Source organism: Columba livia, chromosome 2 (assembly GCF_036013475.1).
Source record: "Columba livia isolate bColLiv1 breed racing homer chromosome 2, bColLiv1.pat.W.v2, whole genome shotgun sequence".
Taxonomy (NCBI): Eukaryota; Metazoa; Chordata; class Aves; order Columbiformes; family Columbidae; genus Columba; species Columba livia.
In genome coordinates, this window is record NC_088603.1 from 12035857 (window position 1) to 12055732 (window position 19876).

Consider the following 19876-nt stretch of genomic DNA (forward strand, 5'->3'; position numbering starts at 1 on the left):
ACCCCGCGTGTGCTCTCTGTTAAATACAAACTTATTTTAGCTCAGCCGTCTTTCGTACAGTCCCAGACCAGTCCTGAGAGCAAGAAACAGCAGATGCATCCCGATGGTTTCCTTTGAACACTTGAGACACATCCAAATGACTAAGTTCAGATAAATGGAGTTATCAGATGCCTGCTTAAGACAAATTAGTTTAGAATGGCTACGCTGCATTTGTCAACGGTTTAATGCACGAGAAGTGTATTTATAAGACAGGGCTAATTTCCTAGTCCTTGAAGAAGAACACTTTGAGAAAGCAACTGCTCCATCTAGCAAAGTATTCTCAGATGCAGTCAAAAAAGCATTCAGAGTATTAGTTTAGTACGATACATCTTTGACCAAAAGTCACTCTTAAGGTTGAAGAGATATGGTCTTTGGGTTTTACAATACGTACGTCTGAAATAAGTGCCAAAACACTGAAGAAACCACAAATCATGTTGTACGAGTTTGCTGCTGCTTCTCTTTGACCAGATTAAACAGCAACTGAAATGCGAATCAGCACTACTACAACATTGTTTTTCATAAACTGCATTTCAAAATTCTAGCAGGGAATGACCCTCTTGCTTCAATGTCAGCAAAGCATCTCACTTGAGCCAGCTCTGGCTGGGAGAGACATGCACCAAGATGCATTCGTTTTTGCGGATGGCAGGAGCTGGCGGGGCAGCAGGTCAGCACCATGAGTGGCCTCCGCAACCTCCCTGTCCCTTCCCTGTCCATCCTGTCACAGAATCACAGAATATTAGGGATTGGAAGGGACCTCGAAAGCTCATCCAGTCCAATCCCCCCACCAGAGCAGGAACACCCAGATGAGGTTACACAGGAAGGTGTCCAGGTGGGTTTGAATGTCTCCAGAGAAGGAGACTCCACAACCTCCCTGGGCAGCCTGTTCCAGGCTCTGTCCCCTTCACTGAGAAGTTTCTTCTCAAATGTAAGTGTTCCAGCGCTTGTGTCCCAGTTTGTACCCATTGCCCCTTGTCCTGTCATTGGTTGTCACTGAGAAGAGCCTGGCTCCATCCTCCTGACACTCACCCTTTATATATTTGTAAACATTACAAATGTCCTTTGTCCCAGCTCATGCCCAGCTCAGACTCCTTCCCTGCATCCCACGGGAGCAGGGAGAAGAGCTGCCTGGCTGGAGGGGGACAGGGGTAAGGACAGGACAACACCAGACTAGATTGCTTGGGAAGGTAGTTTCCATCATCAAAACAAAAGAAACATTAATAAATAATCTGGTATGAAGGGAACAAAAGAAAGACAATAGATTCATTTCCTGGAAGCCCTTCTGGATTTTTTTTTTCCCTATTACACTAAGATGTCAATCCATACTGTAAAAAATCTATTGTCTCATAATAGCAGCCACTAGGTACAGGAAAAACAAGCAAACACAACAAAAAGCCACACCAACTCTGAGAAGTGGTGATCAGGGTCATAAGCAACCACTGGGCCTCGCTGGACTTCGTTAAGTGTTCCACCACCTCTTAGAAGAAGGAAGTTTCAGAAATTTTCTAAATCTCCAGTTAGGCAAAGGACGTCTAGAATTATTTTCCTTTGTGTGGAAAAGTACTAGAAGGCAGACTGCAGCTGGAGTATTGGGTCCAGTTTTGGGCTCCCAATAAAACACGAGCAAACTGGAGACAGTTCAGAGGAGATCACCAAGGTGGTGGTGGGGCCGGAGCTCTCGCCCTGGGCAGAGAGGCTGAAGGAGCTGGGCCTGGTCAGCCTGGAGACGGGGTGGGTTTGGGGACACCTATCTCAGCTCTGGGTATGTATGGGGAGCCATCCAGAAAGCAGAGCTGGGCCCTCTACAGCAGAGCAGAGGGAGGATGAGAGAGAACAGGCACGGGGATTTAAGGAGGACAAGGACATCTAAGGAGAAGGACATTGTCACAGAGGCACCCCAAAAGTCCATTTAGGCAAGCCACAAGCTCTGAACAAACTTTGTTCTATCCAGAGCTGCTTAACAGAAACCAACTACAAATGGGATTTGTCCAAACTTATTCAGATACCCGTTAGGAGTTCAATTACCACACGGCTGACACAAGTTTCAAGGGGATCAGACCCCAAAACTCTAGAGTAATGATTCAAAATGCACATTTTCCCACACTGTGTCAAAGTGAGGACTCTTACAGGTACCCAGATCATTTACCAAGTCCGTGGGGTATCTTCAGTCCCCAAAGAATGTCCTTTAGCTGGCCACTCTAAGAGGAGAGTCTTCAACCACAGACCCACTGCTCTGAGGAGACCAACTCATAGGGGTTTCCAGCGGGCTCCATTTATACCCTAGTTGAATCCGAGCTGTGGCCATTTATGGTAGTTGTCCAGAAACTTCTCTCAACCAAGGTGTCTCAATGGTCCAAGGCCCTGTCTGTTGATCAGTGGGTGTGTGCATGACCATAGGTGTCCATCGGCCTAGAAGTTTCTCTCGATCTGGGGTGGGGAAGGAATGCATCTGCCACAGACATTGCCATGAGGACAGTTGAACATCGGAGCAGACTGCCCAGAGAGGTTGTATGGTCTCCATCCTCGAAGGTTTTCAAGACCCAACAGGACAATGCCCTGAAAAACCTGCTCCGATTGCTTTGAGTGAGATGCTGCATCAAAGACCTCATTAGATCTCTTCAGACTGGGATTACTCTACAATTCTGGAGTTTTTACTGTGTCTAGGAAAAGATTTAATAGCAAATCCAAAAACGTGCTCTGAGTTGCAGCTACTTCCAAGCACAGACTATTAATAAAGAATTAATATTAATAAAGAATTAATAAAGATCAGTTGGCCATATTCATGTATGGAATTGAGTTCACAGATCAAGACATCCAGAAATAGGTGTCTATATAAGCTGCGTACCAGCATTTCCTCATATTTCAGTGGAGCCTGAAGAGCAACTCAAAATGCAGGATCAAAATTGAGCTGATCAGGATGCAGATGAACAGCTCTCCAGGCTCCATTGCCTATTGATCCAATCTCCACAGGCTAAACAGACAATTCAATTTATGTATAATACATCTGCAAGCTGAGTCCCAACCACTGCCTAGTAGTTTATAACTTAATTTCTGCATATTATATACACATTCCTTGCTCTTTGATGCAGTATTAGCAGACAACAGCCTAACACAATCTCCCATTTAGCTGCTTACGAGGCAATTCTAGTGTCATTTGCTTGGGAGTTTTTACCATGCTGAGGTCCATCTGAGTTGGCAGCTGTGGGTAAGGAATGGGAAGATATTGTAAGAAAAGGACACCAGCAAAGCTTTTTGTACATCTCAGTGGAGAAGCCTCTTTAGTCATGGTGCTCAAGTCTCCACAAAACTTGAGAAGACCCTACAGCCACCTCGCTGAGCCTGCCATTCTCTTCATGGTGCAAAGCGCATGTTTTCCCCTGCACTTTGCTTTGTTTCTGCTTACCAGACAGCACCTTTTATCTATTTTTAAACCAGCAATTCATACAGAACCGGAACCAAGCCAGAAAACATTGAGATGCCCCTGGAAACACTGCCAAATGTGTCAAGGTGGTTGCGGAGCACATCGTTGGTGCTGCTGAATCACCAGGATTGCCCGTGGCCTGAGGACCCACAGACAAGTGTGTCCTGTGGCAGGACGTGCTCAGAGAACTTGGAAGGCACGGGGAGATCCCATCTGCATGTAAACACCACATCACACTACAAGACTTTACAACTGCTTGGTATTTTTTCAGTAATGTCTGTGGCAGGTCCCATGTGCTGCCATAAAGCACCGGCATCTTCTATCAGTCTTTGGCCCTGCCTACCCAGGACATGGTTTTATGCTACTCATGTTCCTAGAAGGATGATAATAGTAAATGTTATAAAACGGTCAATAGTCAGAAGTTGGACTAGTTACTCAAGTAACTCAGCTTCCATTTTGACATTCAAGTGGAACAGCTGGATGGAATTTGGGGAAATATTACTGGGAAATGTTACCATTTTCAGTAGAAATTTAAGCTGTTATTCAGATTCGAACACTGAATTTAGATGCTTTAAAAAAGCTATTTAATATGTTCTTTAGAAGATTTCACCTTTGTCATAAACTTATTGATGGCTTTGAAACACAGTTAAAAATGCATCAAATAGGAACTTAGTCATATCTGAGAAGATGGAATTAGCATTTGCTGGTATGTAGGAAGTATACAGATTCCAGAAAACATAGAAATTAAAAACTTTAGTGTCAGACAAACACCATAAATCCAGCAACAGCTATAAATACTCAAGGATAGAGCATACTTTTTTGAGTTTATTGTATACATTATAGTTTGGGAACCTAGAGCCTAAGAATTGACACATATCAAAATAATCCTCCTTTGAGTACCAATTTTGCTTTAATAAGTTGGACAAAAAAAACCCCTCCAGCAAACTGAAATGTTTCAACATGCTGAGCCTATTGTATCTCTGAAAATAGGTATAATTCTTAAGAGCAGGGATCAACAGCTGCCACGTTCCACAAGTGATGCAGCTCTCAAGAATGAGAGCACTGAATCACTGGAGAGAGGAGGAGGAGAATATATGAGAAGAGAAAAAAATGACTAAAAATCGTATACATTCTGTTTCTAAAGGAAAACAAGGCAGAAATCATGTTCCTCCTCACAGAGGAGTAAGAGACTGCATAGGCAAGGCTGGCCAGATAACACGTCACTTAGGAAACAGACCTCTTCCCCTAGAGAGTCCATTTAACTGCCCATCTCCAAACCTCTGTTCCCACTGCGCAGCACATCCTGCAGCCCTCCCAAGGCTGGCTGGTGGGACCCATGGGCCACTGTTGTGCTCAGAGCTGGCTGGTGGGACCCATGGGCCACTGTCGTGCTCAGAGCTGGCTGGTGGGACCCATGGGCCACTGTTGTGCTCAGAGATGGCTGGTGGGACCCATGAGCCACTGCCACGCAGGGCTGGCTGGTGGAACTTACTGGCCACTGCTATGCTTGGAGGTCGCTGGCGGGACCCATGGGCCACTGCAACACCCAGAGCTGTCTCTGCTGTACCAGCCGCTTGCTGACTTCACAAGCCCAGGCTGAACAAGAAGTCAGAGACAAAACGGAATAGCGATGAAGGTTTCTCACATGTGGCCTTGCCTAGGAACTGTAGCTACTGGGAAAGGCTCAGCCTTGGAGACGAGGCAGTCAGCTAGGCTGGACCTGCTGGAACGCATGTACTTGTTCTGCCTGTGCTATCATGTCACACTGCAAGGAGAGTGTACATATAACTTTGGCTCCAGTTTTGGAAGACATTGGAGGCATTTTATTAGGTAACAGTGATTCCACCCATGTGGATTTCACAGAGGTTCCCATCTTCGATACGTTTTACAACTCTAAATTAATCCATTTATCCTTCCTTACTCAAGGCATGCTTCCCATGGTAGATTTACTACTCTGCAGATGACCATCTGCCTGCAATAACTGGGATGTAAAGCTCTCAGACTGCAGGATGGTTTCCACACTAACAAGCACACACAACAATTCACTCTTCAAACTGATAAAAATGTAAGAGATTGGAGGCAAGTTTATCTTAAGACTTCCTCCAGCACATACACATTTTGCCCTCCATTTTGCAAAATGGTGAACAGCTCCCAAAGCAGTTGCACAAAGACTTCTCATAGTCTATCACCATGAGACATATTTTAAACTTAGCACATTTATAGCTTGTATGCAAGAATAACCAAAAAGGCTAAAGAAATAAAAAGATCCTTCTTTCCGTTGTGAAAATCAGGCTCAAAAATGACCAAGCCAGCTTAATGGGCTGAGCCATATTCACCTGAGCTGGGAGAACACAACATACACATAAGCACAAGCAAGGCTCTGATTAAGCCAAGACCTTTTACTTTCCATCTGTCATAAGCTAATGGTACAAACACTCAGTTGGCTTCCGCGGATGTAATTAGCCCCTGTCAGGACCATGCCCAACTACACCAGTCCCATCTGAGCAGCAGCCGTGTATTCCTGCGCCTTCCTCCGTTCTGCTGATGGTACAACAGCCCCTCACCTATTCCCAAACCCCTTTCTTGGTTACTTTTCACTTCCCTGACTTAAGCGGTTGCACTGATGAAAGCCCAGCCGTGATAATCAGCGGAATAGGATGGTTTAACTTCCAGGTTTGTGAAGTAAAAGCATATTAGAAAACTTAAACTTCATTAAATCTTTTTTATTCTGAAGAAGCCATAGGATCAAAATGCAATGAGACAGTTTCTGTGGCAGTAGGTAATGTCTCAACTGCATGTAATATCCCATATTCGCTCTTTCTTCTCATGCCCATGAGGAAACAAAACAATTTGTTCAACCTGAAGGTCAGTGCAGCCACCATCAAACGTCACTTCGTATTAGGGAAAACTAGCACAATGGGGACTCTGCTCAATTTTGTTGCATGAACAAATAAATCCCCCATTTCTGCCAAAGCTGGGGTGGTCCTGAAGAGCCACACCAGGATTATAGCAACACTGCTGACACATTTTTACACGTTAAGTAATAGAAAACTGAGTTCCAAGTGCAGAACAGGATACTCCACGCTGCTGTGAAAACTCATCATCTTCAACTGCTTGTACCCCACGTCACCACCAAAGCATTGGTGTGTTTAACAGACACACCAAGCTTCTCCAACACGAGAAACCAGCGGTGCCCAGCGCGCACTGCTCTTCCTGCCTTGCTCTGTCGAGCAGACTGTGCGGGAAATGAAGCAGCCAGCAGCTCACACAGCACCCGGCGTGAAGACTAACACTGCAACACTCCCCCAGATCCTTGTAGAACACAGCAGTCAGTAACACTTCCATGCTTACACCCTTTGTTAAACTTGGCCAGTAAAGTTGAATGAAAGACAAACCTAAAAAAAATAGTTTCAAGTATTTCTAGAATAGATTTTTTTACTTGGAGGAAGGACACGCCAGCAGCTATTCTTCCCTAGGGGCATGACCAGAACTTCTAAAACCAGACAAAACCAAAAACAACCCATGGACTGAAGAGCCATGGAGCCAGAGTGCTAACCCAAGCTTTAAACCCACATTTAAGACCAAATCAAGACCTTATTGAGTAATTTGAGGAAACTGCTAACGAAGATACCCTCTAGTAACCAAAACATCACATGAGCTTCGTTTTAAAGTTAACCAGTCATAGTTACCTAATAGTGACAGATATTGCTGCCTTCAGGGTTATATTATAGGTGTTCTTGCTGCTGCTACAGAACCTGAGGTGATGGTTACAACAGCTCTGCTGAAGAGTAAAGCTAAGTTGTTGGGTTTTTTTCCCCCAAAATTAGAAATATACAATTTCCAAAAATGGGAGCAAAGGACAAAAGGTAATGAAAAATACTGCTGAAGAAAGGTTTAATTAAAAAAATCAGGAATTCAACAGTGCCTAAATCTTTATTTTTCATAACCTACATATTTTTTTTTTCAAATTAGACAGTTTTACATTTTATGACACAAAAGGAAACTTAAATTACTGATAGTTTACATGTAAGCTTGATTCCAGTCTTAATGGAAGAAGAACAGAAACAAAACCCCTCAAGAAGGCTCCCCAGTACACTTGCGTTTCACGAACGGGCAGCTGCTGGGTCTCCTCAGAGATCTGGGATTGTCTGCTGCGATTAGTGGAGGAGCATCCAGAGCGGGTGACGCGGCCGCAGGGGCCGGTGCTGCCGCCCAGCACACGCTGCACCGCGGGGACGGGGCCTCGCTGGGCCAGCTGCTCAAGTCTTGGAAGGATAAATGCAGCAACGCAAAAAAAACAACCCACCAACCAAACAAAACCATTCCACAGATGTTGAGGTGGCCAAATGACAGTGTCATGGAGGGGGACTGATCTGAAACAACAAGTTTTAAAAGCGACCTTTTTATTTATTTATTATTTTTTTAAATCCCGGAAGAAGAGTCTCAGATCCCATTTTGACTTGTTTTCAAAAGGAAAAGCATCACCACACAATCCCACAAGGTAAAATGCCAATTTCAGTTACTGTATCCCTGAGTCTTTTAACTCAGCTACTGCTTTTTGGGAGGTTTTTCATTTTAAAAGCCACATTATAATCTCTCTAGGTATCATAGCAACAGTCTGCATGCAACTTCACAACTCTACTCCGAAAACTCCATTTTGTCATTGAGTGGAAGAAATAAAAGCAAAATGCAGTAAGGAGTTGTAGTATATTACTACTCGGCGTGTCATTTTTTTTTTTTAAAAAAAAAAAAGCTATAAAAACCACATCAGAGGAAAGGGTAAACTGTCGATGCAACAGACTGTCGCTGGGTAGGCAGTAGTGACAGTGTCTCGACCCAGCAGGAATGGCAGCAGAGCACACGAGAAGAACAGACACGTCCCCTCAAGTCCCACGGGGCGGCCTGAGAGGCTGTGAGGACCCGCCGGGCAGCCCGTGGGGGCTGCTCGAGCCCTTCCCTTGCAGCAGACAAACACAACGAAATCGTACAGCCGGCCCAAACCATACACAGCGCGAGCTACCGGTTTCACTGCCGCCGGGGAAAGGAGAAGCGTGTCAAAAATCCAAAGGACAGACCTAGGCGAGCAGTTTTGGTGGTGTTGTCAGAGTCCTGTCTCCTCCCGCAGCATTCAAAGAGTGAGCTTTTTAAACAAGGAATATCAACGGATTCCAGCATGCCCTGGTTTTGCCCAATTCCGCAGCATACAACAGGCCGGATTTAAAAGGTCAACTCGTTACCAATTGATGCCCGTAATAAGAAATTTATCAGGAGTCAACTTCTATAATTACTTTACAGTTGTAGGAATCATACACTACGGAAAGCACTGATATTCTTGAGAGCAGGCAAATAAGCTTCAGTGTATACTTTTGTAGCAGTCTAATTTTTTTTCCAATTAAGTTTGATTTTATTGTCTTAAAATTACAGTTTGACTGCTGAAATTGTCTATTTACATCGCAAAACACTTTGAATTGGTTAAATCGCTTGTTTTTTTAGAGAGACTTAAGAAAACATTTGAGGGCTTTCAAATAAGACTTTCTTTCCATTTCCCTTTTGCAGTGAAGAGGCAGAGTCAGTTCAGCACACCAGAATAAAATAAGAAAAAGAAAAAACAACAAATTAAAGTAATATTCAAACCACAACATTTAGTTTATCTACATCCAGCTCAACAGCAACATTTATAATATCAATAATTTTTATCAGATTTTTTTCTTTAGGGTACCTTTTTTATATGTTCTGATTATTTACAACTGTACAAGCAAAGCACACACTTCCAAGTGCACATATTTAATACAGTATTGACTATTTGCATTTACAGGTTTTTCAACAATCTGAAAAAGATCAACTGTTTAAGATCTTTAAGGTATAATACAAAAACTGCTGCTAGTTCCTGTACTACAGTATGTTTACCCAGTAAGACCAGTGACAATAGATACATACTGTAACTGAGTAATTCTGTATCCCACTCACGCTAACCCTCCACGGGGTCAGACCTCATTAACTCTAAGCTGTCTTGTACAAAAGTTAAGGCAAAGTCATTTTCAAGTTTAAATAAAATTCAAGTCTTTAAATATTGGATGGAAATAACTCTTTAAAAAAATCAGTTGTTTAAATAAACATTTTTGTGGAATAAACTGCACTGTCATAGTCAGCAGGAATGAGTTTTGTCTGAACTTCCTGCAGTTTAAACACTTAAAGAAAACCTTTAGGCATTTTAAAACAAAAATAATTTATACTCAACTTTATTAGAAACTTGCTAATTTAGTGCATCCTTGTCCTTCAGAAAGCGCATCACTTCTAAAGTAAATAAGTGTGAGAAACCTCATCCCAGAGGTAAATATCAGGGATCTCTTCCTCTGCCACACAAAACAAACACCATTATCTCACGTCTTGAGAAAATTTAAATCCGTATGCCAATGCTTGTAGTTACAGGAAGACGTCAACACGAGGCTAAGATATGAACTCTTGCAAAGAGCACTTGGGGCAGAGTTAAACAAAAAAACAAAACCAAAAGTCTACAGAGAGCACAGGGGTCACCAGAACATACAGCGCTGACTCAGTTAACTCCCTTACAAGCACAGGGAAGCTCAGGTTATCACAAGAAGGCGACGGCGCTTTCTCCTGATAACACGCACTAACGGGCTTCGCCACCAGAGAAGCTCACAGACTTAATCCTTTCTATTCACAATGTGCTTTGTGTTTGCAAATTATAACATCAGTTTTATTCTGGAGTGAGAAGATGGTTACTTGCTTGCAGTAAGTCAAAAAAGGAAATATTTCAGAAAGACTGCTATGGTGCTCTGTTGGATTCATTGTGTGTGTGCAAAACATCAAAAAAAGAGTAAATTTTTAAAAACGCTAGAAACAACTACTTATTTAACCTAAAAGTGCAAGTTCATTTGCTGACACTTAGTACAGCAGCCCAATAAAAAAAAAATCTCCAAGGTCACGTACTAATTAATAAAATATATCTACTTCCTTGCACTCTACACACTAGCTGCCGTTATCAGTCTTTTGGACACTTTAGATATGTACTTTCAGACCAGTTTATTAAAAATATTGCAGCAGCACATTTCTGCTTAACAGTTTAGAAAAAACTCACTGTACAGAGCTTGCACTCACACAGCCACGGAGAGGCTTAATAAAAAGTTGATTTGTTTAAAGACAAATATTTTACATCTTGAAAAAAAAAATAATCACACTAAGCTTCACCTCCAATTAAGCACCAACCTAAATGTAAGGTTTAGAACAACTATCCAGAAATATCCAGAAAAAACAGAATGTTTGTTCAAGAAGGGAAAAAGTATTTCACAGAAAAATAACTTACAGGCATTGTTATATGCCTAATATCACTGCAAGCTCCTAACCAGCAACTCATTCTCAGGTATCTTAGTGGGAACATGGGTTTAATTTGTGGGAAGCAGACCTCTCTTCAAACCCCTCCCAGGTGTTGGTTTCACTGAGGAGATTTTGGAGGGGTATTCTGTTCTTTATTGACGCGTTTGCCAACAGCTGGAGGGGACGATCTGCGCCCTGACTGTCTCCTCTGGTCTTTGGGTTGTCCAGGATGGGACTTTGCAGGAGGAGGTTCTCTGTTTTTCTCTATTGTTTCTGTGGGCTTTCTTTCTTCTTTCCCACATGCTACAGTGTTTGGCTTCTGTTCTTTCTGGGGTTGCAATGTAGGAGGATCCTTAGTTGTTCTCTGGCAAATTTCCGCATAACTAGGTTTTCGCAGTTCCTGTGAAATTGGAAGCAAACAAGACAGTTCAACAAGGCGGCCTGAGAAAAAGTCATTTACTTCTATGAAGAAAAAAGTTAAAAGTCTTGGTCCCAAAAGACCGCCACACTAAAATATGCAGATGAGGGCATAAGTATAAAGTTTACAGAAGATGCACAGACAATAAGGTTCAAGACAAAGGTAAAATGTGCAACAGTGTGACATAAAAATGGGGTATTGTGACAGGGCAAAATACTCCTGATACAAGCAAAAGTTCCCAACGGCTGAAAGACAATGAATACTCTGGTTTAAATATCAACATACACACTAATGCTTCTACCTCAAGGATACTACCAAGAAGGGAATTCATATAAAGAGCCATCATTCACCAAGTTATCTTGCACACTTTTGCACTGTTAATTGTATCATACAAGTAATCACGATGCCACCAACATGCAACTTAAGGATGCTGGGTTCACATGATTCAGCAACACTGGGTTGCAATGGAAGCAACATTCTGTTAAATGCATCAAACTGAATTATTGAGAGAAACCGAAGTAATAGGGTCACTTACTATGGCAGCCCCATTGACTTGTACCGATTTACATGCAGTACTGAGTGTGGAAGAAGAAAGCGTTTCTGTACTCTGTGTCTCTCGCTGTGGTTTTTCCACAACCTTGGAGTCCCTGTAAGCATCCAGCAGGAAGCAAAGCTCATGACAAGGGAAACTTCAGGACAGATGAGTTATCTAATTAACAATGCATCTAAAACTTTGAGTATGACTCTAAGAAGTTAGAGCTATAATTGGCCTAGCACATTATGAGCAGCATTGCATTTAAAATCACTATTAAATATTTTAAAAGATATTCATGTGAACTTGACACTACCTGTAATTTGTGATGTTCTGATAGCATTTGGTTATTCAGTTATCTTACTCCTCTTACTCAAACACCTCAATTTGACTTGCAGGTTCCAAATAAAGCCTTATCGAAAACCTTCCTTACTGTATGGACAACAGTACTACCCACAGGATTGTGGGCTTATTCTCTGTACTTCAAGGCTATCTAAATACAGGACAGGAAGGTATTAAACTTCTAAGCACTTACAGAGACTAAAACACAACACTGAACATTTGTCTGATAAATGACTATTAAGACTGACTCACTATTATGATTTTGTTCAGAAATTAAGCTTTATTACCTTTACTACAAGTACAGTACACAACATCTTTCCTTTAATAGCTATTTACAGTGTTCCACCTAGCCTTCTGATGACAGAAAATGCAAATATGAGTCAGAGTAGAACAATTATAGCCATATGATGAAGTGCTTACTCAGAAGACTGGGATGGCGAAGGAGACCTTTCAAATGTCCTGGGCAATGTAGAAGAAACTGGCAACACAGGCTCTCGAGGAATTCCTGATGGAATAGTGTTTGTACTTGCATCTACATTAATGTTCTGAAGGAGGAAAAAAAAAGGCAAAGAAGGGCAATCATAATATCCAATTAATATGGTTTGCCTGAAAATTAAAACAATCAGGAAACAGTTTACAAGTTGATTTCTCAGGGTAAATTAATGATAGGAAGATACAGAAGAATCCAATACATGTACTGCAACAAGCTTTTTCCTTCACAATTATTCAGAAACATGGACAAATAAATTCCACTGTGGCTCCTTCTCAGAAAGCTGGAAGTTCAGTTCCCCTTGGGATGTGTCTGGATGACAAAAATCACTTCTTTCCAAATTTTGCACCTGCTGGTGACAAAGTAGAGTTTGCACCTGTTCACATAACCACAGACTCCTAGAGCTATGCATTAAGGACTGTTCTCTTCAAAGCTCTATCTCTGCATCATCCCAATAGCTAAACCTAACCTTAAAAAAACCAAAACAAAACAAAAAACCAAAACAACAAAAAACTAGGATAATGACCATTATTTAAAAGTCTCTTTCTTATGTTATAGCGTGATTTGCTACCAAGCAAGATGCTTTTTCCATAGCCCTTAAAAGATTCTGCTAGCGCCAAGTGATACTTTGCTTCCAGATAAAGGTCAAATGGGTTCAAGAAGAATTTAAATTGTCACAAAATAAGAGGAAGATGACTTTGTTTTCTGAAAACCATACTTCTGACATTTATAACCATTTTGTTTACTTTTTAAAGTGCTGTGTTCTTTGTATTGCTCCTGACCTAACTGCAGAACCAGAACAGATCCTGGTTAGCAGAAGGGAGAGCAATGGGAAAACACAGCACAGAAGGAACAAGATGATCACCCCCTTCCTCCAGCCTGGCCACCACTCCAAGGTCATAAAACATGACACATCTGCAGGCACTGTTAGAAAAAGGTATTTGATGACGCTGTTTTAAATAAAATTTAAATAGATTGTTGCAGTAGATCTAAGCCTAAACACCCATAGGTGGATATTTAGAAGTAAAAGAACAGCTTCTATAGTTTTACTCACTACAATAGTTTGTGCAAAGGCTTGAAATTACAACTTGCTGAGCATTCCTGCCCAAGTTCATCAAATCTTGTAGGTACATGGTTAAGTGTGAATAGCGTCAAGTCAAGCAGACATGCCAGTGCTGTTCCTAGACCAAAACACTCAGCCCCAATCTGACAGCACTGCAGCTTCTTAGTTATAAAATGTGGGATGGTCAACACCTGCCATTCCCCAGAACTACATCTAGAAGAGCACCACAAAACAAAGAGCATAAAGATATGATGCTTGGATAACAACTGCTGGAAATTATACACCCTAAGTTCGCCCAGTGTCTGAACACCGGACTCGCCCATCTATAAAACAAGAGTAGCACTGTGTAACTCTACTTCAGCACTTTAACTCTGCATCAGGTGACATGAAAAATTGTTGAGATCAAGGTGAAAAGCAGCCTGTACACACTGGCAAGATTCTAATGTTAACTCAAACACCTTTGTAGTAGAACACAATCGCTCTTTGGAGCCGGCTGCTGTTATCACACTCCTTATCAATGCCAATAAGGAAAGCCAGCGCAATCCCTTTCTTCCACACAATGGTACAGACTAACTCATGCAAGCCAGAAAAAGAAATTGGGAAATCAAAGGAAGCTTTTCAATGTGACAGCACATTACGCTATCATAAAACCTCAGTGCCTGACTGATACTCAGACTTCCTCTTACAGGGGAGAAGCACAAGTTCTTTACAATAAGTACAGTGCAAAGAAAGTACGAGACTTGTAATGGGAGGAGCAATGGGTTTTCAGCTGCGGTACCAATAGCAAGTGCTGGGATTATATTCAAACCCTGAAATACGAGAGCCAAAACCCACTTCAGAAATAAATTAAAATACTTCAAAAACAGATCTTGGCCAAGAACAGACTACAATCTGGAGTACCGGCTGACAGTAAGTTAAACACTGCTCTTATCATGGCACTGTCCTACACATTCCCCATAAGTGCAGGTACATTCTCCCCTGGAATGTACTTGTCCCTGTTACCACTTGCAGGAGACAGAACAGACGGCTTGTTTGTGCAGCCACTGCTTGGGGTGCAGAATGCCCTGCTGCTTCCTCTGCACCAGCAAATACTCTCCCTGCCCAACCCCGCTGCACGAGCATTGAAGAAAACACTTCTCCAATAGACTGGTTTTAGAGACGAGACACTAGAGAGACATCTGGTGTTTCATCAGGCTGCTTTGCACTGCTATACCCAGGGGTTAACTTCTTCAGTTGTGATACAGCTTGGAAAACACACGTTAAACTAGAGCTAGCAAAAAAAGCCAATATAGACTTCCAAAGCCTACAGACTGTTCCCTAGTGCACAGGGTTAGATGAGTCTCGATGGAGAAGAACATACTGTGACCCACAGATGGCAGGGTAGAGACAGTTCTAAGAATGAAATCTATGAACAGCTACTGAACATTAAATTTTCAACTGCATCTTGGCTACACCTAGAAAGCAGTGGTTGCCCAGTCATTCTAGTATATTTTTATCTTGACAAGCAATATGACAACCCATCGCTGGGATCCAGCTGGTTTTGGTAACAGGTCTTGCTCCAGCTACAATGCCCAGTGTACTGAGATTACATAGGCAGCTTCTTTATATTTCAGTACTTCAAAATTTGTCTCTGTTGCTTTAAAGTGTTCTATATACAACTCAGAAGTCTGACTTGCAAACAGGAAGAAAATTTATAATGTATTTTTCACCTCAGACTATCAAAAGTCTGATACAATTATGAACAGCAAAGAGAGTATTTTCTACTCTGTGTTACTAACATCTACTTATACTGGTGCTCATATTCCACACCATTTCAAAGAGAACAAGCAACGAATTCTAAAATATAAGTGAAGAAGGCAGCGGAACATGATTTGAGAGCTGATTTTTAAAAGCATTTCTTATGACCCATGTAAAACCACAAGTTCTTACTATGTATAAGCCACCAAACCTGAAAAAAGAGGTATGCAATTCTTCAAGTTCCCAATAAAAACGAACAGTGGCTACTCACTCTTTCTTTTGATGTTCCTATTACCACACTGGACAGTCTGTTTTCAAAAAGGTCTTCGGTCTTTAAATTGCCAGCAGCTCCAGGTAATGGAGGAAAGCTAGATAAACCCAATTCAAAGCTAGGAGATGGAGGTTTTGGGGGTGGTGGAGACTGCGTTTGGCCTCTCTGGAACAGAAATAAAACGCTGAGGTTACCACACTGGATGACAGAAAGAACAAACATGGGACCCTAAACTGTATTTTGCATTTGCTTTACATCTGTCAAGCCCAAGGGGGGCCTCCCTCATCCCACCTCCCAAAAAGCCCCACACAGTGCTGAGGAATACATGCTTTAATTTTCCACTGTTGCCCTTAAAATATTTAATTCTTTTTAAAATTGGATGGCATAAAAATCCTTTAAAATGTCATATACATAAGCTTTAGTGATACTGGTATAATAGGAAAAGTCTTATTGCTGACCCTTCAGGATGGACACTTATACTGACATAAACAGACTGGTTTAGATACCACAATACATAGAAAATATATAGCCCATTCATGTTGGTAACATTCTGAATGAAAGACAGGAGTCAACAAAAATCTTATTTCATGTTCAGATATACTAAGAAATAGCAAGGCAGCACGCTTTACATGTAGTATAAACAAAGACAATTTTCACCTACCATTAGTTTCTATGGTCACTTCATAAAAATGCAAAGATAAATGGTAAAACTATTTTTGAAACAAGGAGAATTTTTCTAACTACATCTAAAGAAGAAAAACAATGTCCTAGGGAAAAAAATCAATAGGCGAGATAGAATTGTTTTGCACTGCAAACAGCAGTTTGGGAGTTAAGAGTACCATAGTTAAAGATCGCCTGTGAAACTGCTTGTAAGGCTTTGTAAAGCTAAAGTCTAGGTAAACTGAAAAAATAAAATTCCTTTTTTAACATGGTGCAACTGAAAGTACCCATTAACTTCATCTACATCATGTAAACAAAGAAGTAACTGTTTCATGACTGCGTACAGGCCTGTGCCAAGATGATCTCTGCTGCAGAATACCAAACGCAAAGCAGTCATTGAGACAGTTCCTATTCGAAATGGAAAATATTAAAGGGATACAGCCCAGATGGTCTGACTGTGAGAACAATGCTTCTGGACAGAAAGGTGCTGCATTACTTGCTGTTTTCTCCCTTCTCGTGAAGGGCAACGTATACAAAACTACCCTCAAGGTCTTTTCACAAACTACAGTTTATGTCAGGAAAATCATGTGTTAAGAGGGAAGAAGGGAAACAAATAGAGAGGCAAGAAAAACTGCAGCTCCTAGGAGCACTACTGAGCCAGCATGAGCCCCAGAGCAGTTTAAGAGCGCTACAGGAATGGAGGCTGCAAACCTCCAAACCAGGAGTCAGATGACCTGTCAAAGGGTCACAGAGAGACATGACGCTTATCCAGCTCAAACTGCAAGAGGAACAACTTTGGTTTTTAAAAAAAACAGTTCTTCAAATCACAGCGCTTAAGATTTCTTAAAGGGGACTGAAGTCCTGCAATAGACAATGCTATTATATTTGTTTATATTTGTTACAAACATTTTAAGATGAATCCTAAAAAGCCCTAAGATATTAAGAAACAAGCAGCATTAACAAACTCCTGAGACCAGGAAGGACTTAAATGGATTTTAAGCTGCCAACTGCATGAAATTTCTCGAGTCAACTTGCTATGACATGTTGAGTAATTGGCTTATGTCTGTAGCCTCAGATACAATCTTATCAAAAAGTTTCAGGCTTTCTCACGCAAGCGTGCACACTCTAATTTTTCCTTTAAAAAGAAATTCAAAAGTCATCACTCCATTCAGGCTGCAGCTGAAGCCTGGTGTGAGAGAAGGGAACCCTGGGTCTCCAAAGAAGTCATGTCTACTAGTTCTACGTTCCAAAATAACCTTGAACATCGGCTGAGCCTCACTGGCTCAGCAAGAGCATCCAAGGTAACCCTTTCACTGCAGCCATTCGCTTATTTGCCCAATCTGTACCTTGTTCTTTCAAAGACAGAAAAAAATGTTGATAGAACATCAATCTAAAAATTCAAGCAGCTTTGAAAGGGCAAAAGAAAGTATTAAGAATCCTACATGTAACAGGATCTCACTGAGCTTTGAGAAGCCTGACGAGAACTAAAAGCAACCAAAGGGAAGGAACCACTTGTTGTTTTATACTTTCCAAATGTTGATGCTCCTTCATGAAGTCCCATAAAGCTACTTAACAGCAGGAGACAAAAACCACACAAATGTGACGATTCCAGACTGTTAAGAAAGTGTTACGGCTCATGCAGTGGGGTTACTTTGCAATTGTGACATGAATAAGGGTCTGTTTTTATCAAATCAAACCTTAAATCCTACTAAAAAGAAAAAAAAACAAACCACCACATTTTTTTTCTTCTATACAATGTCTAGCCCATCCTCTTCAAGTCTGAAGGTTATTTAGGTATTCACCTTAAGTTTACCAAGATTACAATATTCCGATAGTGTTAGTATACCCTTATCAAGTAGAGCTTGTAGAAGTATTTAAGAAAAACTGGCCACCGAATAACTAACATTCATTATGACACATGGATCAGTAAAACATTCTTCAGTGTCTACATCAACGATAAGTATCAGGTGTAGGACTTCAGCTATTTAGCTCTCCCTGAACATGAACACTGGCACACTGACAAAGTAACACTAAGATGGAATTTTTATTCTTCTATAAAAGAGTAACTTTAACTTTTCCCTGACTTCTGCATTAATGGACAATCTTCTCTGATACCCAAATGCAGTAAATTCATGTGACACTAATGAGCTGCTGTCTTCGGTCAACTGTGACAAACAATTGCTTGTGCAATCACTTATCTCACCTGCTATTCCACATAATATCCATACTATTGCCTTGTTACCCTACTTTTATGATAGATGAATATGAACAGAAACACTCACTGTAAACTTGTCCTCCCTTTTCTTTCGGTAGCCATATGAGTTTTTCCTAAGGGAGAGAAAGCAGTCATTAGAACCTTGCCTATAAATGAATGGAAGGCAGTTGGTGAAAACAGGAGAAATTAATTCAAATTGCTTTTTCATCCATCTTCATTCTTGACAGGTTATTAAAAAATTGTTTAGGGAAAAATTTCTAGCAAGCTCTCATTAAAATAAAGGTACAGATCTTACCCAAGTCAGCATAAGAATACACTGGTTACAAATAATTCCTGCATTAAAAGCATCTGAGTGCCAATTACATATAAGGCTTGGAGAACACCTTTCAATCTCCAAAGTAAAGGTTTTAGTCTTTATTTTGATTCCTCTGTAATGTTTGAAAGATGGCTAAATATTTTCAGCTCTGGTAAAGCCCTTACAAAACATTTCCAGCGCTTCTCCCCAGTCTTGCTTCAGGTAAAGTCTCCCCGAGCAGCAGTTTAAAATTTGCAATGCATTCTAACTCAGTTCCAGCATATTTTCTAAGTTTAGTGTTTAACTTTTAATATTTTAAATGCATTCAATACCAAAACATCAGACTATAAAACCAAGTACTGACTACTCATGTATATTTTTGTAGTCTGCAGTTTGAGCGATCTTGTTTCCTATATCCTTAATCGTACTTTCATTCAACCAGCACTAACACAATTGGACAAATCAGATTTAGAAAAGTATTACAATCCTTGCACAAAATCCCTATTTAATTTTGCAATGATACAATACAAGTCTAATACAGGATCATCTGCAAGACTCGAGTTATCTTCCAATTCATTAAGTCACTCAAAATGTGATTTACTTGGAGACACAAACACAGCCATCACTGAACAAAGCTGCACAGTACTTTCATAAAGCACTTATTAGAATTGTACTGTATTTAAAAAATTCAAAGACAAGCCTGCTAAATTCTCACATTAATATTGATGCCACCAATGTTCAGCTCCCCAAGTGTTATTTATTTAAAACTGCATTACAATAGTTTTCTTAGTTGCACACAGCCCTTTTTCCTCCCTCCATACCAACCCATCATCTTTGTTTTGTACATGTCTAATTTGGGCAAAAATCTGATCTTTCAACCGAAAAAAATTAACAATGAGCACTGCTAGTACAGGGTCAGGTGCACAATCTACACCGCAGAACAACGGAATGGGCATAACTGCTTCATTCACATCAAGCAAATTATATGCCAAAAACTTCAACAGATAACGAAAGGACAGAGGATTAGATCTTACAGCTGCAAATTGTTCACCAGTTGCCAC

At 40.9% G+C, this 19876-nt stretch overlaps 1 protein-coding gene across 5 annotated transcripts in view; it reads right to left on the minus strand.

Moving 5' to 3' along the window:
- Window positions 1–7371: 7371 nt before the first annotated feature.
- Window positions 7372–19876, minus strand: part of LARP4B (La ribonucleoprotein 4B) — a 57196-nt gene continuing 44691 nt past the window's right edge. For all 5 annotated transcript variants that reach the window (XM_065050497.1, XM_065050499.1, XM_065050496.1 and 2 more), the window contains 5 exons: window positions 18588–18633; window positions 15646–15810; window positions 12505–12629; window positions 11746–11857; window positions 7372–11192 (listed from right to left, as the gene is read on the minus strand). In XM_065050497.1, the coding sequence (XP_064906569.1) occupies window positions 10911–11192; window positions 11746–11857; window positions 12505–12629; window positions 15646–15810; window positions 18588–18633 (730 nt within the window). In that variant the 3' untranslated portion in view covers window positions 7372–10910. The remainder of the gene's footprint in view (window positions 11193–11745; window positions 11858–12504; window positions 12630–15645; window positions 15811–18587; window positions 18634–19876) is intronic.